This window comes from Vulpes vulpes, chromosome 1 (genome assembly GCF_048418805.1).
Source record: "Vulpes vulpes isolate BD-2025 chromosome 1, VulVul3, whole genome shotgun sequence".
Lineage (NCBI taxonomy): Eukaryota > Metazoa > Chordata > Mammalia > Carnivora > Canidae > Vulpes > Vulpes vulpes.
In genome coordinates this window covers 194,594,177-194,617,593 of record NC_132780.1, presented here as the reverse complement: position 1 = coordinate 194,617,593, position 23,417 = coordinate 194,594,177, and the positions used below count along the sequence as shown (strand labels likewise).

The following is a 23,417-nucleotide window of genomic DNA, read 5'->3' as shown; positions in this document are numbered from 1 at the left end:
TTGAATTTTATTCTTGACACACCCAACATGTGGGAAAATAAGTTAGGAAGTAGTGCCCTATAGGAAAACATCACCTTACGAAAGAATCAACAACATGACTCTTTTCACCAGCTACCATGGTGCTTTAAAATGAAACACCTTTCAGGGATGGAACTCCCGACTAAAGTGTAGGATACACATATGGCCAAGTCAGCCTTACAAATCCAGTAATTTGAAGCCCGTGGGTTATTTTTTTAGAATGTTTTTCATAGACGTCTGGATACTAGAAAAAGAGGTATCTGAACTTCCAGTATTTGTTAAGTTCCCCAAGAACAGTTAATGACAAGTCTAAAAGAAGCACCAGTATATTTGTTAGAACAGGAATTTTTTGAAATAACACTTCTACACCTCCGTATTTCTCTTCAAAATGTCTTAATGTCAGAAGGCTAGCACCCAGCTGTAAGCAGTGATTCCCCTCAAGGAGGAAGAGTGGAGTGGGAGCTCTCACTTGTTACACAATTTATCATTGTCTTGTTGAAGTTTGTTTGAAAAAGCCGATACTGCTTTTGTAATTTTTTTAAAGCAAAAATACCAGTTTTGTGGTTATTTGCATTAAGCATCTGGACAGTTTTTTAAAAGTGGCCCAAGTGTTGTGAGAAAAATCATTCAAATGGTCCAATTGTATTTACTTTTTAACTGGTTTTGCAAGTGGGTAAACACCATAAGCCAAGAAATGCTTTTATTTTGCACTTGTGGCAAATCATTCATTCTTTCACCTAAGGTTATTGCTATAGATTCATAAATGTACCTTTAGTAAATTGGGAAATTATGATTAGAACAGTACTTTTAGTGTACACACACTGATTCACACAGTGAAACATACAATATGTATATACTGCGGTACTGTCAACATTTGCTAAGAATTTTCATATTGTGAAAATGAGTGTGTCAGTATTATACACTAATGAAAAAATAGGTATTATGTCAGATTTGCAGCAGTGTTGTCACGGCAGAGGCTGTTGCTCTCTTTTTCAAAATGCTGATTAGGAGGATTGTTGAGAGGAGAGAGAACTGTTAGTTCCCATGTTAGTTTTTCCAGCCACACCTTCACCAAGAGCCTGTGAGGTTTGTGCTGTGATTAGCATCTACATCTGCTTTTTAAACAAGGCCATTTGCTGTTGGCAGTTCTGCCTCTTAGAATCTGGATTGGCCAAAATTTGTTCAAAGTCTGTAATTCATTTTCTTTAACAGCTACAGATAAGGCATAATTGAAGTTATGAAACACAGTTAGTTTGGCTTATGATCACCCTATTGAAGACCTGCCGTACCTTTTTTAAATCAGTACCTGCTAGAAAATAGAGCAGTAACTAATTTGTCATGTTGACTAGGAAAAAAAGTGTTTCAAAAATGAATTTTCCAGAAAACTGAAACACTTAACCTTTTAGGAACCAAAAATACTGTTTTATGCTAACAGTGGTATCTAGAAGGACCTTTTAGGTATCAGAAACTCTTAAAAAGGCTCAAAAGAGTAAAAATTAAAAACACCAACTGTGGAACCAGATTTCCTAGATTCGGCCTCTCTCTCCACCACTCACTAACAGAACGAAGTACTTGATTTCAAATTATGTACTAATATTTTTAAAGTATAATATGTAATTATTTTATAGCTTATGTTCTATAAATATATATAATTTGATATCTGTAAATATAAATTATAAAATCTCTTTCCTGCCTGAATCTAGACTAGGATAAATTGGAATGGAGTCTTAGAGTTCCTCAAGTCATATTCTTGTATTCTTCTCATGTACCTAGTCTATTAAGTAAGAAAGAGAACAAGGGACATCTTTTTGAGTCTAGCCTTCAAATCTAGGAGAGTAAATTGATGTGAGTTTAGAGCAGCACTAACTATATTTTCCATTATATCAGTCTTGATCAACTCTTTTTGAGAAAGACGTGGTGATTTTTTTTTTTAAGAAAACCAGTGTCTCCCTTCCCCCACCCCCAGTCTGTCTTTTACTTCCTCTCCTTTTCCTTCCTACCATTTCCCTTTCTCCTTTTTAGGAATAGCACAAACCTGTCACAACCTTTTCAGCTTAGTAGGAAATTAACCTTGGTAGTCTAAGTGTGAGCTGGGTAAAACTTTATCTGGAACTAGCCTTAAGGAAAATAATGAAATTAGAATCTCAAATGTCAGAGACTTTTTTCCATTCCTTTCTTCAGTTTTTCTACTTACTGTCTCCAGCTTTCTTGCCAGACTTATACCTCATCGATAAATGAATATGACCTTAACACTAAGAGGCTATTGGCATATAATAGTCTACTATAATCCATTCCCAAGAATGTTTGCTTTTGATTAACATCCTTCTTTGAAACACATAGTTTTTCATTCTAAAGGAATATATTTTTAAAGGAATTGGGAAAGGAAGGTTTTGCCCATTGAAGGCAAGGAATTGGGAGACAGTGATAACCATTATAATCACTAAATTTGGCTGTAGGGGTGGACTTTACAGACTTGACAATTACATAGGACCATTGGGAAAGACCCTTGGCCATACCTATAGGAAGATACTCCATTTCTGAAACACTGATAGTTTCCTGGAATTCTAAAGCTATTGTTTTATGATAGCTCGATATATATTTGAGCTCAATATATATTTGGTATAGAAACAAAACCAAATAATATAATTCAGCCTTTTTGTTTTGAAGCCCATGTGCTATCAGTCTTGTTACTAAAAATATATATATGCCACCCATATGTTGCTAATGTAAATGTAAAGTCCTAGAAATGGAATTGCTAATGTTTTCCTTCTCCTTACAGGTAGTAACATAATACATACATACATATTAGGCACTTTGCTCCCTACACGCTACCTCTCCATATATAGGTTTTAATATAGATATAATTAATATAGATATAATTAATATAATATATATGATTGATATATTAATAATATATAATTAATATATTAAGTAATATAAATAATGTATAATAATATAGGTATATGTTTATATAGAGATATATACACTTATATCTACCTATATATATGTGTATCTATCTTGGAGATATTTTAAAGCCAACTCATGTAGAATTGCTTCATTCTTTGTAAGGACTGCATGCTATTCCAGTCTATGGTCATACTACATTGAAATAGTCCTGTTGATGAGCACTTAGATTGTTTTATATCTTATACTGTTAGAAACAATGTTGCAGTGATTGTCTTTTTACATATGACATTTCTGTGTACAGGTTAACATTTAAGATGAAGTTGTTGACTCAAAGGATTTCTGACTTTTTAATTTCAATCATTATTACAAAATGCCCTCTCTGTGGGTTGTAGTAGTTTATACTTACGTATTTTTGGATCGAATTTCCTCACAGTTCAGAACACTCACATCAGAAACATAAAAGTAATGAATGGCTACTTCTCAACCTCTCTTCACAGCCTGTTACTAAACTTTTGATCTTAAGCAATCTTTTGGGTGAGAAATAGTATCTCTGTGTAGTTAACTTGAAGGTTTATTGTGAGGGTGATAATTTTTCAGCCATTTGTATTTCGTTTTTTTGAACTGTCCATGTCCTTTGTTCATTTTTCTATCAACTTGTTGGGGGTTTTCTTTCTTATTTGTAGGAATCTTATGTATTCAAGAAATTTAACCCTTTTGATGGAGGAGTTGCAAATGTATTTCTCAGTTTTCTGTTTGCTTTTGACTTTTTATATGTTTATTTTTCCCATGTGAAAGTATTTTTATGTCATCAAATTTATCAGTCTCCTAGTGTGTAACGTCTGGGTTTTTATGGCACTCTTAGGCCTAACTTCATTCCATGAGTGTTTTCTTCTAACACTAATGTTTTTTTGTTTTGTTTTGTTTTTGTTTTTACATTTACCTCTGATTTGTTGTGGAGTCAAGTATGATTTATGGTTCCAACTTCACTTTTTTCTGAGTGGCAGTTTAGATTTTCTGGTTGTATCAAGATTATTTGTTGAATAATCCTTTTCTCCTCCATTTGAAATACTACCTTTTTAAATGTACTAAAGCCTCAAGAATAGTAGTGTCTCTTAGGTATAAAATGAATAATAAAACCTTAAAATGGGTGTTTTCCTAAAATCCATTTTATTTAAATAAGATAGTGAAGAAATGAGAAGGAATAAATACTGATTTTAACCTTAATGTTTTGCCCAGTATATCTTGTTTGAAATCTATGTAATTGGATCAGAAATTCAGCAGTTAGAAAGGCTGATAGAGTCATTGTTTTATATAAATGGCTGCATTTGTGCCAAGATGATGTATTGAATAGCAGGAATGTGGAGTTTTTTCTTGCAATTAAAAAATATTAGCCTATTAAAAAATAGGCTGTTAAAATCAAGACACACACACGGCCAGCGAACTGAGTGCCTCCTCTAATGAAGGGTATAGAGTATTGCTATGTACAGTAAAAGTGTGGAATAAGACATTACTAACTTCCAATACAAGACTATTTGAATTATATTTCATAGATTTAGTTGGCAATGATAGCCTACCCTGAATCCAAGTCTTAAATTCTCCCAATAAAGATTTTCTTCAGTTTTGTCCTGCTGGCTTAATTTTAAAAAACCCATTCTGCTTAAAAGGTTTTCATTCACTTGGACCAGATTTTTTGAATTGCTGACACCTATTCATCTCTGTCTACCTTCTCCCCCCTTATTTGCTTTAAAAGGATCATCTTGTTGGACTTTTGGAAGCAGTGTAGCGTAGAAATAAGATTTGTATGTAATTGTATAAGCAAGAGTTAATATTTAGATATGTAAACTCTAGGAATTTTTTTTGTTTTGTTTTTTTTAAGAAACCAGATTGATAAGACATGAACCTTAAAGAACAAAAGGTTGTATTAATTTGGTTTTGTTTCTGTAGGCACTCTGTGTTGGGGGAAAAGATGGACCCCCTACCACTTGATTATCAGTTTTTGTTAACTGTGCTATGCTGTCACATAAAATAAAGGATTTTAGTAGATTCCAAGTACAGGATTCTAGATTCACTATGTCAAAGGGCAGAAAACCTTTATTTCTTAATTAGTTGAGTTTCTCTAAAATATATGCAAAGTTGATACCATTATAGTATGTAAAAAATTTAAAGCAAACTCAAAAAAATTACTTTCTCTAAGATTGTTTTACTCTGCCACAGTTTAGAGAAACATGCCCTGCAGTACTTTCCCTTTTGTGGATTTAAGTAACTACTTTTTATTTTTCATAGTATTTCTTCTCTTATTGTGAAGTGTTATTATAGATCTAATAATAATTACACTCTTTTTCAGTTTAAGACATCTATGTAAAAGTTAGTGCTTTCTCATTTCCTGACAAGATACACAGGGATTGATGTTTTGGTTTGTTGAGTTTTGGATGTACAAACACATTGGTCTTATTTTGTATCACTGACAATCCACAGGGTTGGTTGCTATGTGCTGAACTTTCTGTTCTAGATTTTCTGCCAAGTACTTTATGCAAAACTCTGGTTTTAGTGAAACAGGTTTTATTGTTTTTAGTTAGAGTCATGTTATAAGCTGTTGTCAGCTATGCAATGCAAACAGAGGAGTTGGTGTGTGAGTGTGTGTGTGTGTGTGTGTATGTATATATGTATATATGGCATTGAAAACAAACCACCAAAACAAGCCTGTCTCTGTTCAACTGGTTGTTTTTCCCTCCTATTCCTGTAGCCTCAGTTCATGTTGTTTACAGCTGGAGGCTTAAGATGGTGTAATTTTCTTTTCTAGGAACTTGGAATTAGAATTCCTCGACCACTAGGACACGGACCAAGCAGATTCATACCAGAAAAGGAGGTATGTTGTTTGTGAAAGTACATAGTGAACCATATGCTTTTAAGGAAAAGCTTTCATGACCCACATCTTGGCATCTGAACAACTGTTGGACAACAACATGTTTTACACAGAGTTGATCACAGTTAATTATCATGCTTTGGCAGTGAATCTGTGGGATTAGAAAGCTGTTATAATCATGTTGATTTCTAGTATTTCATGGTGCTTTTCTAACACCCATATTTAAAATCAAGGAAAGGCCAGACTTGTTTTTGACCAGTGAAACACCATCTCCTTTATATTTAGATGTTTAGGTGTATGCCCATAAGCTGAGTTACTTGGTCTTGGCCATCTCCGCAGGCTGGTATCAAGGCAAGATTGTATCTTTAATTCTAAATATGTGAAGGCTCCTATGCTTTGTTTTTAAAGATTGTTTGCCGTTAATTTTGGTTGTCTATAAATAAGTGAGAGTAGATGTTAAAAGGAAAGGGGAAAAGCTTTAGTGTCTGCAAATTTGATAATCTAAATCTGCTGCTTTATTTGGATTCTGACCAAGTCTGCAAGCAGCCTATCTAGATGGCCTTTAATGTTCAGGCTTTTTTATTTATCTCCTTCTACATAATATGTGACTGTTTATTCTTCTGTCTTGCTACCAGTTGAGTTAAATTTTCAGAATTATAACCTCTCTCTCAGCTCACATTTAACCTGCTTCTAGATGACACTTAAAATAGGTATGCACTGCATTCTAACACCAATTTACAATTTATGTAACCATGGTTTTCCTCTCTTTTATACAGATTCTCCAAGTGGGGAGTGAAGACGCACAGATGCACACCTTATTTGCAGATTCTTTTGCTGCTTTGGGTCGTTTGGATAACATTACATTAGTGATGGTTTTTCACCCACAATATCTAGAAAGTTTTCTAAAAACTCAACACTATCTACTGCAAATGGATGGGCCATTACCTTTACATTATCGGCACTACATCGGAATTATGGTTTGTAAACATTAAGTGAAAAATTCTTTCTGCCTCCTTTATTAATGTTTTTAACAGATGGTTAATGCTTTAAACACAGGGATAAATACTTCTATTCTGACTTCTAATTGGATTCCTGTTAGGTAGGATATGGTTTTCCTCTTTCTAAATAAGTATACTTTCAAGTGTGGGATCCCTGGGTGGCGCAGCGGTTTGGCGCCTGCCTTTGGCCCAGGGCGCGATCCTGGAGACCCGGGATCGAATCCCACGTCGGGCTACCGGTGCATGGAGCCTGCTTCTCCCTCTGCCTGTGTCTCTGCCTCTCTCTCTCTCTGTGACTATCATAAATAAATAAATAAATAAATAAATAAATAAATAAATAAATAAATAAAGTATACTTTCAAGTGTAACAGTAAAAAAAAAAAAAAAAAGTATATACTATTCAGAACCATTTTCCATTAAATGAGAATAAAGAAGAATATAAGATCTATTCCATTATTACAAGTAGTTCACATTGACATAAGTGGTGCTACTCGTTTTTTATTTGTAAATTATACTCCATTATTTTATGGTTGGCACTTTAATTGAAGTTTGTTAATCTGAGGATCTGCAAGTTGTTATATAAACACAATTTCTAAGGCTCAGATACTTTTATCAGATATTTTGTTTGTTCTTGGGATTTTTATGAGGTACTTTCTGTGGTATATGTAATTTTTTTTAATGTTTATGTAAAACCACATTTCTGTAATTTATGGAAAACTTATAAACAAACTAATCAAAAACTTGCTCTTTTGCACATTATAAAGGAAGATTTTAATATATATAGTTAGATTGATCTTCTGTTTTCTCTTAAGGCTGCAGCAAGACATCAGTGTTCCTACTTAGTGAACCTCCATGTAAATGATTTCCTTCATGTTGGTGGGGACCCCAAGTGGCTTAATGGTTTAGAGAATGCTCCTCAAAAACTACAAAATTTAGGAGAACTTAACAAAGTGTTAGCCCATAGGCCTTGGCTTATTACCAAAGAACATATTGAGGTAAGTAGATGTGATATATCTAGGGTGTTACTTAAAAAATGATTTTTTAAAAAATACTTTATTTTTTTAGAGCAATTTTAGATTTACAGAAAAATGGCACAGAAAGTACAGAGTTTTGTACTACCCCCTTGAACTTCTCCCTAGTCTTTCTTATTAACCTCTAGGATCATTAATTAGTACATTTGCTGTAATTAAAGAATCCATATTGATATATTACTATTAACTAAAATTTGTAGTTTACATTAGGGTGCACTCTTTGTGTTGTATAGTTCTATGGATTTTGACAAATGCATGTCACCTGTCCACCTTTACGCTATCATACAGAATAGTTTCACTGCTCTAAGAATCGAATAGTTTCACTGCTCTAAGAATCCTCCTTCTCCTCCTATTCATCTCTCTCCCCTTCCCCCTCATCTTTTGAGTGTCTATAGTTTTGCCTCTTCCAGAATGTTACATAGTTGGAATCATACAGTGTATAGCCCTTTCAGATGAGCTTCTTTTACTTATCAGTATGCATTTAAGATTCTTCTGTGCAGAAAAATAAAATTAAAAAAAATTCTGTGCATTTCCCAGGTTTGATGGTTCATTTCTTTATTACTAAGTAATACAATGTATGGAGGTACCACAGTTTGTTTGAAAGCCCTCTTGGTTACTTACAGTTTTGAGTAATTATGAATAAAGCTGCCATAAATATTCACGTGCAGGTTTGGGAGGTTTTTGGTGGACACAAGTTTTCAACTCAAGTAAACAATTAGGAGTGTGATTGTTGGATTGCATGGTAAACCTATGTTTAGCTTTGTAAGAAACTGTGAAACAGTCTTCCAAAGTGGCTGTACCAGTTTGCATTCCCACCAGCATTGGATGAGCATTTCTATTTCTCCACATCCTTACCAGCATTTGATGTATCAGTGTTTGGGATTTTAGCCATTCTGATAGGGGTGAAGTAGCATCTTGTGTACCTTTTTAAAATCCCATTGAAACTGTTTCCTTCTGGTTCTGTTTATTAATAGAATAAAGGTAGAGACATTCTCTAAAAGTATCTACCATGCAGTAGAAGTTCTTAAAAATACGACATATTTTGGGGTTTATCTTTCTAGTTCATAGAACATTTTAGATATTATTACATAATTGAAGTATCTTTGTTAGGATATGTTTGAATAGGATTAATGTAGTATATATTGTGTGGTGATACAAAATTACATAAGATTATAAAACAAGTAGTGAAGCAGAAGGAATACAGATTTGTTAAGACTTTACCTTGAGGATAATTTTTTAAATATATATAATTTGGTGATTTAGGAATATTCAGAGTAAAGTTGTTCAGACTACTGTCTAAAATTATTTGAGAAAGCTTGATAATAGAGAAAAGCACAAGCATATTTTATACAGCACCTTCCACCTGAAATGCATTTGGATTGAGACTTTGAACTAACAACAATTAATGCATTCATAATGCAGCGTCTGAAATATGGCAACTGCCTTTAAGCAAAATGCGCTCTATTGCATTTTTAAATCAGGATTTCAGAAAATCAAAATAATGAAAATCTAATTATCAGGTTATGTTAAGCTCTATTTGTAAATACATAATTCATAAAAAAATGATTTTAGCAAATTCTGGTTCTCCATGTCTCAAATTATAATTTTACCATAGGTTTTATATAATGACTAATACTATTTTAAATAGATTAAATACCAAGATGAACTATTTGCTTTTACCAGCACCATAACCCAATATATAAATATGTTCTCTTTTTTTCTTAAGGGACTTTTAAAAGCTGAAGAGCACAGCTGGTCCCTTGCAGAACTGGTACATGCAGTAGTTCTCCTCACACACTATCATTCTCTTGCTTCATTCACATTTGGCTGTGGAATCAGTCCAGAAATTCATTGTGATGGTGGCCATACGTTCAGACCTCCTTCGGTTAGTAACTACTGCATCTGTGACATTACAAATGGCAATCACAGTATGGATGAAATGCAGGTCAACTCAGCAGGAAATGTTTCGGTAAGTATGTATTATCTGTTACAGGATCATCATAAGACTAATCACAGTAATTGCCATTTTATTATTTTTTCGTGTGATTTCTTGGAAAAACCCATCCTATTAAGTCCATAGAGATATTAGGCCCCTTTCTCTGTTCATTCAGTAAGTATTTATTCACTGCCTCTAAATGCCTAGGACTAGTTTAGTGCCAAGGGCTATATATAATTATAAGACCCTCTAGGAGGTTACACTTAGGATCTGGAGTCACCAGCATGTGCCCCATCAGAGCCAGCTAGTATTGAATGGGTGCTGCAATGAGATTAGGGGAGGCTGAGACCATGCAACTTGGTGGGCGAGACTCCCTGATGCTGATCACATTCTTTTCCTTTCTTTTGCATAAAAGAAATCAGCCCTTACCTGGAAATTTCTTTTAAAATTCTTTCATCTTTAACTCGGCACAAATTCATTAAAAGTGAATATAAATTTATTAAAATGTTTTCACTTCTATTCCTTCTCTGACTTTTTTATTTTCAAAATTTTGTAATTCCTTTAAAATAAATTAGAACAGGTTGAATTTGGGCAGCCCTGGTGACTCAGCGGTTTAGCGCAGCCTTCAGCCCAGGGCGTGACCCCGGCCCGGGTCCAGGGATCATGTCTCACATGGGGCTCCCTGCATGGAGCCTGCTTCTCCCTTTGCCTGTGTCTCTGCCTCTCCGTGTCTCTCTCATGAATAAATAAATAAAATATTTTAAAAAAAAACAACAGGTTGAACTTTCTATAAGCAGGTTTTAATTTCCTAAATACAATGATTCAAAATTCCCTTTGTATTCTTTTGCTATAGCGATAGTGTACTTATGTTTCCAAAGAGAAATCACAGAAACAGCATCACAGTCTTCTGAATATTTAGCATAGATTTTCTCAGTTATATTATTCCTTTGAAACATATTTAAAGTTTGAATTACCTTTAATATATATATATTTGACTGTGGGCAAGTTATCTAAACTCCCTGAGCCTCTGTTCTTTCATGTCTAAATAAAGGTCAAACACATGATTATTTGAGGTTTAAATGAAAGGTCTCTAAAGTAAGGCCTAATACAGCTGGCATTTATCAGGTGCTAAATAAGAAGTACTATTTAAATATTAGGAGATTAGCATGTGAAGGGAAATCCTTTTCCCAGAGTTGATCACTGCTGTGCTGACAGAGTTCAAGACCATCAATTTCACCTTCTATTGAGCTACCTGGATTAATGTTATAGGCCCATCTGTGGCCACTGATTGTTTATTAAAACAGGGTCATGAGATGGTCTAAGGGAGGGTATATATATCAGTTGCTAGGATACTTGGAATTGGATTGTTGTCCTTCCTCACCTTTGATTTAGTACGAGGCTTAAGAAAATAGTGAGGTCAGGGAGTCTCACAGTGCCTTTGGAAGGGCCAGAACTTGCCCTAAATGTTCTTCAACCAAATAAGTATTTTATTAGTGCTTGAGAGAATTTGAATGTGGGATGAGTTCAACTGCACAAAAGGAAAAGATATTTACCACTTTATATATATATATATTCCTTGTTTCATCATAGAAATTCCAAAACTTCTCCTTTGTGTGTTTGTGTGTGTGTGTGTGTGTGTGTGTGTGTGTGTGTGTGTGTGTATAGAAAGGCAGGAGTGCTTTCCTGGACAATAGATGAATGAGCAGTAGCTTTAGTTTATATGTAGATATAGTTGGCACCATGTATGTATATACTCTGGACTACTTAGAAGTAGGTTTTTGAGTATGATGAGAAGTCAGACTGAGTTGTAATATATTTTGGGGTGTCAATTCACTATAAATTGTGACTGTAAACATTGTAAATGTTTTGTTAGTTTTCTCCTAATAAAAGTTTTGGGGAAAAGGGTTAAAAAAAAAAGTCTAAAGAAAAAGCACTTGACTATTTCTAGGTATCACTCTGTTACATGAGATAACAGTAAAATAGAAATTAGAAATTTTAAATTTCTCTAGTAAAATCCCCATTCTCAGGTATTGAGTTGGCTATTCTTAAAAAGGTTTACACCCTACACTGATGACACTTGTCAGTAGCTGATAGTTTATTCTTCAAGTACATTTTAGATATCTGACTCAGTTCTTCAGATACAAATGGTAAAAAAAAAAAAAAAAATTCCTCAGACAGTATTAACATTTTAATTTTAAATACCTTTTTTTTTTTTTTTTTTAAGATTTACTTATGATAGACATAGAGAGGGAGAGGCAGAGACACAGGAGGAGGGAGAAGCAGGCTCCATGCCAGGAGCCCGACGTGGGACTCGATCCCGGGACTCCAGGATCGCACCCTGGGCCAAAGGCAGGCGCTAAACCGCTGAGCCACCCAGGGATCCCCAATACCTTTTTTTTTTTTTAACACTAACAGCTTTGAAAGTTTTTTCAAAGAGTAAAAGAAATATACTTTGTTTTCTTTTCCTCTTATTTCAGTGTAAATATATCAAGAATTATCTTTCCTTAAGAATACTTAAATATGGGCTATTTTAGAAGGAAGTAGATAAACAATATAATGGTAATGTGAGTTGACAGAAACCTTGATTATTTATTTTTTGTTAACCTTAGTTCATTCTTTTAAGCAACATAATCTTTTTCAGCCCTTTTTTATTTGGCTACCAGCTCTGTTTCAGGAGTGATTAAGGAGATGTATGTACCAGAAGAATCTTCAGTACACCATAGAAGCACTTTCCATCACGAAGTTGTGAGAGAAAGTGCTTACTAGAGGGTATTTTAGTGTAACTGCTAAGATCGTATGAAAATATAAAGCACTAGTAGTCTAGACTATTTGTCTCTTAATATAGAATTATCTTGACGAGGCTTCTGCAACAAGTATTTTGCAAATATCTACTATGTGCCAAGTACTATGCTAGGTTCTGACCACATACTAGTAATAATTTACTAGTATATTAATATACCTAAATAATATATCTATAGTCCCCTGCCCTTATGAAGGGTCGGTCTGAGGGAGGCACGCATTAAACCAGTGTCCTGCAATAACAAGACAAACTATACTTGGTGCTCTGAATCAAAGAGCAGAGTGCTGTGTGAGAACATGGTGGCAAGGTTTAGGATGGGAGGATAGAACAGGAAAAGCATGTCAAGGGTGTAAGCCAAGTAGAGTGTAAGAGGAGGGGGAAGAGCATTCGTAGCCAAAGATATTTATAACGGGGTAAACTTTAGTTTTGTATTTGAACACTGAGACTTGAAATGGGAAGATAATTTACTATTTTTTACGATAAATTCCACAGTTTTGATCCTACTTTCATTGTAAGGATGCAGCAGTATAGAGACGTATATATCGTTTGGCTAGTGCAAGCCCACTTGGCCGGTATGCCTGTGTCAGACCTGTCACTACAGATGTCACTGCTGTAGTCATCCCAGCAAGTGACAGCTGCCAGTTTCATTTGCAGAGGTCAGGTGGAGAATTCCAGCACTGTAAGGACACATTTCATTCTTAATTGGTAAACTAGAGATGATTACTATAATTTGAAGATAGACACATGTTAACGGTATGCCCAACGTGCCTAGCTGATGCAAAACCACTTTGTATCTTACTTAGTTGAGCAGTTCTGTTTTAAATTGACAACTAGTATTAAATTTTAATTCTTAAAACTTATTAATAGTAACGATATTACTAATTTTATAAAGTAAGAAGAATGTGTTCCTAAGATCATTTTTATTTCATTATCTGCATATCAATGTATGTGATAGGCCAAAATAATTCTATTTTTTATTCATTCATGTACATTAAAATCATAAGATCTATTTTTCCCATATTGTTAAGCCTGTCTCAAAAGAATTTGTATCTTAAAAATTTTAAATGTCATCCTTTTTCTGACATATGAAACATTAATTGTATTTTCTCTTTAGGTAAGTGATTCCTTCTTTGAGGTCGAAGCCCTCATGGAAAAGATGAGGCAGTTACAGGAATGTCGAGATGAAGAAGAGGCAAGTCAGGAAGAGATGGCTTCACGTTTTGAAATAGAAAAAAGGGAGAGCATGTTTGTCTTCTCTTCAGGTAAAAAAAAATCTTTACGTACTCAACAAAATTTCTATTACTTACCAAAAAAGAGCCCACTTTTTTATTTAAAGAATTTAAATAAGTTTTAAAACGTCAGTGCAAATATATTTTTCCTTTTAGAGATGCTATTATTGCATAGGTATTCCTACTTATAAATAAAGCAGGAAACCGAGAAGAGGATATAAATAGCACTAGACTAAAAGAGGACATTTGAGTTTTAGTACTAAAATCACTGCCAATAAACCTTGTGAATGTAAGTCACTTAACATATGAATGCTCTTTTTTCTCTTTAAAATTAGGAAATCGAGTTCATAAAGCCCTAAAATTGCTTTTCAGCTTTAAAATTCAATGATTTGTGCAAAGGAGCTATTTATTAGACAACTAACAACAAACTTGAATCCTTTATGTTTGGCCTTTATATACAGGCTATAGAATTTAATACATAAACCAGGTAATTTAAAGGAAAAAAAAGTTAAAGTGTCTCAAAATGTATTTTGATAACAGAGTGGGGATAAAGAATATATGTGTTAAAAGCACTAAATTTCCTAATAGCAAAGAAAAAATCAAATTCGTATAAATGAAGGTTGGATGTTCTCTTGTTTCTCCTTGATGAAAAGTTTTTGTTTCTATTTTCCTCAAACAAACATGAAAATAATCCAGAAAGGCTTAGAGCAGTTCAGGAAACATTATTAAAATTGATTCACTATTCCAGAATTGTTTCTAGGACCTTTGAGGTGTTAGAGAGATCACACTATATATTGTAGGACATTAATATTCAACCAGAAATAATCCAGGTGCTAAAGTATATAGATTATTTAATCACCATAAAAATTTTCCAAAAGAGTGTTCAACTTTGCGTACTTTTAAGATAAAACTTAATATCCAAAATTGGAGTGGGGATGTAGAGGACATATGAAAGAAAGGAATGCAAAGCATAGAAAATTCAACCATTAATACTTTTTATAACAGAATCTTACTACATTCCATTTACTGATAAGCTATTTCTCTGTGGTTTAAGACTTTCAGTTGATTAGTTGGTATCAGAGAAAGGGTTATCCTATTTTTACTTGTTATAGGTAAAATGAATTTTAACTAGTATCCTGTTTTTTGAAAAGCTTTCAGTGGCTTTTTTAATTATTTCAGATGATGAAGAAGTCACACCAGCAAGAGATGTATCTCGTCACTTTGAGGATACTAGTTATGGCTATAAGGATTTCTCTAGACATGGGATGCATGTTCCAACATTTCGAGTTCAGGTAAAATTGCAATTTACTGTTGTGCACGTGACTGGTTAGGAAAAGTCCCCTGGATATGAGAATTCCAAAATGTTGCAGAAAGAAATAACTTCTCTATGTCAGGCAATTCCTTTAAGTATATTTATTGTTAAAGTTCAGAAACCAGTTGATCAGAAATCAAAACACATTCATCTGTATAACTAAATCATAATGGTGGGTTAGGTTCCCAGATAGTGTGCTAAAACTCAAGTTCCTAATATATCTAAACAATGAATAATAGTAGCATGGGTTTTTCTCCCCCTTTCCTCTTGAGCCCCACTGTTAAAGTGAGGCCCTGATACACACCAGGCCTTGAGTGACAAGAGAAATGTCTCCAGCATCTCAAGCATTATATGTATGTGAGTGGAGAGAAAGATGATGAAAAAAATCAAAAGATGTACTTTATTCTTTTTAGGGAGAGTGAGTTCTTACAGATAGCATAGGAAATAAATAATGACAATTACAGTATCCTAATTTCCTTTAAAATATGTACTGAATGTTAATTGAGGCAAAGAGAATTTTTTGAGGATTTTAAATTGAAAGCTTGAGAGGCTTCATATAGATGTTATTCCAAAATTACTAGCACTTCTTAGAGTAAATAAAATTAGTGAAGTAGGGAGTAGAATTATTGTTGGTAGACCCAGTTTCTTTAGCTTCCAAATCATTAACTGAAATACACAGTAAAACTTCCTCAGTACAATTATGTATATATTGAGTCCATGGAAACTTAGGGACCCAGTGGTCCTCTAGGATACCAGTTATGGCTGTAGGATACCAGGCTCCTTCTTTTTTTGCTTGGTAGAAGGCACTATGCTAGAAGTTCTTTGCAAACACCTCTGGAGCAACGGTAGTTATGCTATCTTCTCTGGTTCCACATTAAAAGTTGAGAATCATCAATTAATTAGCAAATATTTATGCTCTAAGCTTTGTAAGACTGCTTCCAGTCCAATCCATTAGTAGAAACATACTGCAGCCTAAGTGTATTTTTTTAAATAGTCTGTTCTATAAATATTTAATTTAGATAGGTAAATATTTAATTCACATGAGTTGATATTCCAACTCCTTCAATTATTGTGAGGGGCCAATGTTAAATAACTTCCCAGAAATATGAAAATTTGAGAACTGTAAGATTTTATTCTTGCTCAAGTGATAAAGATGTTTAAACGGACAAAAATTTTTTAAAAAACATAAAGGGACAAAAATTAGGCATAACTAACGGTTTTATAGATTACTTCTGCTTGATAGTGTAAGTGTGTCATGAAGTAGAATTGAAGAGATCATGTGGGCTGGAAATTTTATGGAGGAAGTTAGGATTTGACGAATTTTAATGGTCCAAAAGCATGGGCATTGTGTAAAGCAGAGGAGACTGTAGGCAATAATTGAGCTTATGTTGAGAGAGTGAAGGAAGGGATCATAAAGAAGTTGGCTGGGCTGCTGAGTCCTTCAAGCACAGAATTCCTGCTTCTGATTAGGGGGAAGCTAGTTGAAAATCGGTCAGGTTTGTAGATTTTGGGGACCAGAGTGATAACATATCAAAGAGGTGTTTCAGGAAAAATATTATGAGAGCGACATAGTAGTGTAGGGGCTTATTTTGCTTGAGATAGAAAGGAAGCAGGAAGATTTAATGTAGGAAAACTAATTAGGAAACTCAATTAATAGTCCTAAGAGAAAGGAGGTAGGTAGAAGGGAAAGGAATGAGTGGTGGTTGTGTTGAATTAAAAATTTACAAAATTTGAGGACCATCGGAATAGCTGCAGCAATGGAAAACGAGAGAGGACTCCCAAGATAGGTTGCCTCTGGATGTGGAATGAGGAGAGAGTGAAAGCTGAAAATGGGTGGCCTCTGTGTAAGAACGATCCCATTGGTTTTTAAACTCACTGAGTTACTAAAGCTTTGCATGCTGCAGTATAGAAACTGAAAACATCAGATTGCAATGCAAGTGAAGCTGGGAGCTAGGATGCACTAGAGAGGCAGTAGACTTCAGCGACCAGTAATCTCCCCATACAACAGAGCAGTAGACATAGAACTGTACTTGGCTACATTTTAATTATTCGCATTTGTTCTATTCTCTGTATTTAGGACTATTGCTGGGAAGACCATGGTTATTCTTTGGTAAATCGCCTTTATCCAGATGTGGGACAGTTGATTGATGAAAAATTTCACATTGCTTACAATCTTACTTATAACACAATGGCAATGCACAAAGATGTCGATACCTCAATGCTTAGACGGGCTATTTGGAACTATATTCACTGCATGTTTGGAATAAGGTTAGTCTCTTCTGTTTATAAAGAAATATTTTCCTTTGGGCTAAATTATTCAGGTGCTTGAAACACGCACACAGACAGACATATACAAATACTCAAGCTATTGGGGGAAGGGATGGTTTTATTTTTATGCTGCTTATGAATCAATTTATTGCAGCTTGGTTTATTTCCTCTCTCCTAGCTAGGCGGGAGGGAGAGTTAGGGACATTGGCAGGAGTTAAATGACAGATGCCTCCAGGGAAGGGGTGGGCAAGCAAGCTGTCCTAGAGCATAGATGAAAACTTCACCACCAAACATCTTTGGCATCATCTCCTATCTTCTTGGAACTTAGTACCCTTAAGTACCCCACTAGCGCCCTCCTAGCTGTTCTCATGCTACTTCTGAAGAGTACCTGCTCCCGTGATACTTCATCAAAACGTAAAACTTTCATGTCCTGTTAGGTATTGAGCCACATTATGTTAAATAGGCAATGCAACCATTATATATACACATACACAGCACCTTCTAACATACACACGAACTCCACCCTATAGGACCTTCTGATTATTTTAGCTGTAAAATCAGGGTTTCTCTTGCTATTCGTTTTATCAGTGATCAGACTACTGACTCGGCCTCCAGAATAGTAGTAGAGCCAGCTTTGCAAGCAAGAGCTTTTTTCCTTTTCCACTGAAAACCAAATAAGAGACTTCAGTGTCTGGCAATCCTAAAAACCATCAACCATCTCAGCTTAAAGCAGAATAGCCTATCCTGAGTAGACGCTGTGAGGCCATCTATAGATCATTCTTCCCTATGGAATAATCGTCTCCCATTCCCCCACTATTTTTTTCCCCATCTGATTCCAGAAACTCCAGGAAACCTGAGGGGGGAAAAAAGGGAAAAGGGTTAATTGTAGTCATTTTCATTTACACAAGTGGATTATGATCGATATATATGTATCATGCAATAGTAAATAGTTTGTCAAATTCTTAATTTCAGCAATACTCAAACTGTTTCCACAATTTCCTTAGTGTGTTTACTTCTTTATCTTTATGATTATAAATATATACTGTTGCTTGGGCACTAACAAATTTTCTCTTCATTTCCCTAACTTCTCTGTTTCTTATCCCTTTATATTCACTCATCCATCCCCAATTAAACATTGTAAAGCAGTTATTGTGGGGGACAGGTGCCTACACAGGGAAGAAGAATACAGCATTTATCATTAACGTCCATGCTTTCATAATAAAACAGACCATATGTTGAAAATATAGTAATTCTCATTTTCTCTTAACAGATATGACGACTATGACTATGGTGAAATTAACCAGCTATTGGATCGTAGCTTTAAAGTTTATATCAAAACTGTTGTTTGCACTCCCGAAAAAGTTACCAAAAGAATGTATGATAGCTTCTGGAGGCAGTTTAAGCACTCTGAGAAGGTATGTACCTATTGTGGTTTGCTCTTTAACTTAGTGATTCTCATTCTCCTCCTGATCTGTGGCCCTCAAATCCTTTTCCAACCCAGAGAAGAACATACCTGCACATCTGTCTGGTATCCCCTGGAAGGAACCTCATTATAATGCTAGAGTAAAAGAATAAAGACAGGTGGCTGGCCCCAGTTCAGAAGTGCTGGCATGGCTGTCACCGCTTGGGAGAAAGAAAACCATTTTGCAAGAGCTCTTCCTTCATTTTTCATTGTTTATAGATAGAAATGTCTGGTCTTTGAGCTATCGTTTTAAAATTGTTTAAATTATTAAATGAGGATTTCACAGGGGAAGTTGGTATTCTACTTAAAGCAAGGTCTAGGTTTTCTGAAATATAACAAATATAAGCCCAACATCTATCCAAAAAGAATCTAGGATGACTTTCATTTTGAGACTAAGTCAAGATTTCTAAGTTACTCAGTGGCACACAGAAAATATACTTAGTTTGGGGGTTTATTAGATGCATTGAAAAACTGAGAATGCTTAAATAATGTTGTGTTTTATATTTAGGTTCATGTTAATCTGCTTCTTATAGAAGCTAGAATGCAAGCAGAACTCCTCTACGCTCTGAGAGCCATTACCCGCTATATGACCTGATGCCTTTCCTCCATTAGAGATGATGGAATGATCAGCAGATATAGTCTACAAGGGGATGGTACTAAGCCCCAGGACCAATGGTAGATAAAAGAATTCAGAAATCCATTGTGCCATGATTTCTTTAGTTTTTGCTATGTTACTGTGGAAATACCACTGCTGGCACGAGCAGTGAACGCTTATTGGCAGCTTCAAGTGTAGAGCTGTGAAGAAGGGCTGCCGTTCACAGTATTTTGCTTTTTGACAGTACAAGATGCTGTACAACTGTTTTAATACAGCAAATAGTAACTCTCCAAATCCTGTTGCTTTTATGTTAAATAAGATAACAAGAATTGGAGCATGCAAAGAATGGGACTTGGATAATGATATAAGCTTTTTATACATAAAGAATTTTAGATCTTGGTGCTGCTATTTCTGCTGGTGGAATGAATAGAGTGGCTGTTCCAGTTAAGCTATTAGTAATAAAAGTGAACACTGCTACTATCTGAGCCTACATACATAATTCGTGTGGTTTCGAATTAAACTTGCATATGTGTTAATTTTTTTGCATCTAAAAAAAGCATAGAATTACTACAGCTCGGCAAAGACCATGTCGATGGTAACAGTTCATTTCTTTCATTGGATGAATTAAATTACAGTGGCATTCTTAAAGATTTTCCTCAAAAAGCAATCTTAAATGAAAGTGTATGAATTATAAGAAAAGCTAGCTATCTTTTGATGTGCTGTTTCCCAAGATCTCTGACACTGGAGGGCAGCTGTCTTGTGCAGTATTTTGTTTCCAGCACTGACACTGTGGGAAATGTTGCTGTAGACTGCTGCGCAGTCCCAGGTGCGTTCTGTCCCTGCCCACCTCATGGCCCCCACTTTAATAAAGCTGGAAAATATTTTTAGTCAGGTTATCAAATTTGATTTACAAAAATGCTAATAACTTTGAAATGCGAAAAGATTTGAAAAAAAATATATTAAGTATACTTTGTATTCTGGAAGCGTGAATTGCTTTTGAAGTCTGTCAGTATTATTGGTATTTTTCAATAAAGAATCATTTTTTTCTCCAATTTTATTTGCTGTCTCAATCTCTTAAAAAGTCATGACTTCAGAAGTACCATTACTTTTATTAGCCCAGTAGATTCACACTCAACACCCTTTTAAAGGTTACAAAGAAGAGTGGACCTTCTTGATCTTATCTAAGACCATTTTATGACCTCATGCCATGTTCCTTTTGAACTGAGAGGTTTTAGAGTTCAAATAATTATTAGAAACGAGGGACACCTGGCAGGCTAAGGCCTGCAAATAATTGGTCTATAAACCTGTTGAATCTTGCCAAGTAGGATAGTTCATACAGGTTAATACCGAATGTAAACTAAAATTCGAATTGTTGGGGTGCTTGGGTGGCTCAGTTGATTAAACCTCTGACTTCAGCTCAGGTCATGATCTCAGGGTCCTGGGATCAAGCCCCTCCTTGGGGTCTTGGCAGGGAATCTGCTTCTGCTTCTCCCTCTGCCCTTTTCCTGCTTTATTTATTTTAATAAATAAAATTTTAAATACAATTCTCATTTCTTTAAATTATTTAGGCTGTAATTTTTCGAAAAGGAGGCACCAGTGTTATTCTATTACTGTATAGTTTTCTTAACCAAAATTTGGTAAATTTCACTAGTCTACCTTCCATTTTGTTTAGATTTCTAAATTGTCTTGCGTCTATAGTATGTTGTCCTTTAATTTGGTGAATATATTAAACCTCTCTCCTACCCCCTTAAAAGAAAAAAAAAGTTGTTTGAGTCTATAATTCTTGATCTTGGGGTTATAAGGTTGAGCCCCACATTGGGTGTAGCGATTACTTTTAAAAAAAAATTAGAAACAAGCTAATTAGAGTAACAACAAAAATGAGACTGTCAAATTTACATCAATTATATCATCAAGCTCTAAATTTAATCAAAGCTATTGTAATAACTGTTACTCATCAAAACATTTGAGCTCAATCTAGTAACCTACAAATTTATGATGTGTGGGTGAGAGGAGGGAGGCACAATTTTAAATAGAAGTGGTTCCCGCCTTCAAAGTTACCCTGATGAGAAGACAAGGCTATTATTATCAATATATTTTATATTTAAAAAAACATACGTCCATTTCTAATTAGCTTCTAGTAATGTATACATGTACCTTCCTCTTGAATTTGCATCATGCCTTTGCCCTTTTCTGCCTTCTGCTGAGTTCTAGCAGTACAGGTGAACCCAACAAGTAAGGTGACACTGGATATGGTTAAAATTTTGCTCATTCAGCTCTTGGTTCCTTACACTTCCTCTTAATACAAAATTTCTAATAGAGGTTCTAATCAACTAATAGGATGATCACAAAAAAAGATCAACTGAATGTATTATCTTATATCTTAGTCCACTGAAGCTTATAGAATCACTTAGAAATCACAAGTTGAAGTGAAAACCAACAAGTATGCTTCTACCTAAAGTAACAAAGACAGGCCTGTGATACACAGTTTATGTTTCAACACTGTTCATTGAACAGGTGTTTCCTGTTACTCTGAATGTTTTCTCAAAACTAAACACACAGGATTTGTAATGTTACTATAATCTTTTAAACTAAGATGACAAAATAATTGAGGAAGGTAAAATAGAATACCTATGGGATACCAAAACCCTCCCCTGTAAGAGGAAAATTAAATCATGAAGATTTCTGGTTGAGGTTCACAGGATTCATTTTTTTTTTAATCTAAAAGTTTTTTTGTAAAAATTGGGGAAATTTTTTATTAGGCCAAATTTAATTCAGTATCTAAGAAATTCCAAACACATCTGTATTTACAATTTTTAAGTTTATACAAATGGTGCTGATTTCAAATTCATTTAAAAGCTTAGAGGTTATTTTTCTAATGGTTTAGGTATTTTAGTTTTAAATAAAATTTGTTGGATAAGCATGCCTTCCATCAAGATACCGTGAAAGTTTATTGGCATATTTGTGACTAGTGAATATCAAGGGATAGCAAAAGCCAGGTGAATAGGAAGGGACACCACCAATGAAGTTCCAGGTCCTCATTTCCTGTGGAGACACCGAGTTAACACTCAGGACCAAAATAACCATTGTGAAGACCCTAGAGCCCATTTGGGGAGCTACAGCACCCAGGCAAACACAAAACCAGGAGGAAGCTGTACCAAAAAGTTCAGGAAAGTTAATGGAAACATGCTCATCCTGGCCTTCTCCCTACTACAGGCACAGCATGGCACAAATGAGAAGTCCTAATTCCTGGCTCCTCCCTCAGGGCAGAAAGAAAAAAGGAGAACTTGTGTCCAACATTCTAGCTTGACTTGGGCCTGCCTTGACACACCAGAGTCTCTCTCTCCTACTTGGAGCACTAGTGGGAGTGGTGGCATGGTTTGGATGTTGGTTGAAAGCCACTAAAAACAAAAGTGAGCACACAGATACATTAGAACACTGGGGAGCTTACAGCTTTGCAGGCACTGCAGAGGTTGCAAGAGAGTACAGATACAATAAAAAAGTCCTGAGAAGAAACAGGCAAGCCTCTTAGAAAAATTCAGACCATTAAAAGCAGAAATTGTCAAATCATCAACTGATAAATTTGACAATTTAAAAGATGGTGACATGGAGAAGGAGGAGGTATAGCAGGTGAGGGGAATGGGTTAGTGGTCTTCAGATTGAAGGACCGACTAGGGTGGAAGAATGGAATGAAAGTATACACACAAAAAAAGGATACATCCCCAAAAAAGGTTTGAGAGGTTCCAGAACTTCTGGCTAGGCTGATGACAAAACCCAGTCTGTAAAAGCTGGAATAAGTTACTTTTTCAAATGCCCCAATCCCAACAAAATTCACAAAACATAAAGAAACAAGGGAACATGGCTAATCTACAACACAAAAATCTCCAGAAACTGACCCTAAAGAAATGCAGATCTCTGAAATAAGTGATGGGAATTTAAAACAATTGCATTAAGAGATACTCGATGAACTAAAAACAAGATTAACAAAAAGAAGGAAAGCA

At 35.0% G+C, this 23,417-nt stretch overlaps 1 protein-coding gene across 3 annotated transcripts in view; it reads left to right on the top strand.

The window, feature by feature from the left end:
• The window catches only part of SESN1 (sestrin 1), a 99,765-nt gene extending 79,294 nt beyond the window's left edge, over positions 1-20,471 (top strand). For all 3 annotated transcript variants that reach the window (XM_026005781.2, XM_026005782.2, XM_072738425.1), the window contains exons 2-10: positions 5,726-5,791; positions 6,565-6,765; positions 7,599-7,781; positions 9,544-9,786; positions 13,668-13,815; positions 14,962-15,074; positions 17,172-17,362; positions 18,633-18,777; positions 19,333-20,471. In XM_026005781.2, the coding sequence (XP_025861566.1) occupies positions 5,726-5,791; positions 6,565-6,765; positions 7,599-7,781; positions 9,544-9,786; positions 13,668-13,815; positions 14,962-15,074; positions 17,172-17,362; positions 18,633-18,777; positions 19,333-19,419 (1,377 nt within the window). In that variant the 3' untranslated portion in view covers positions 19,420-20,471. The remainder of the gene's footprint in view (positions 1-5,725; positions 5,792-6,564; positions 6,766-7,598; positions 7,782-9,543; positions 9,787-13,667; positions 13,816-14,961; positions 15,075-17,171; positions 17,363-18,632; positions 18,778-19,332) is intronic.
• Positions 20,472-23,417: the final 2,946 nt, after the last annotated feature.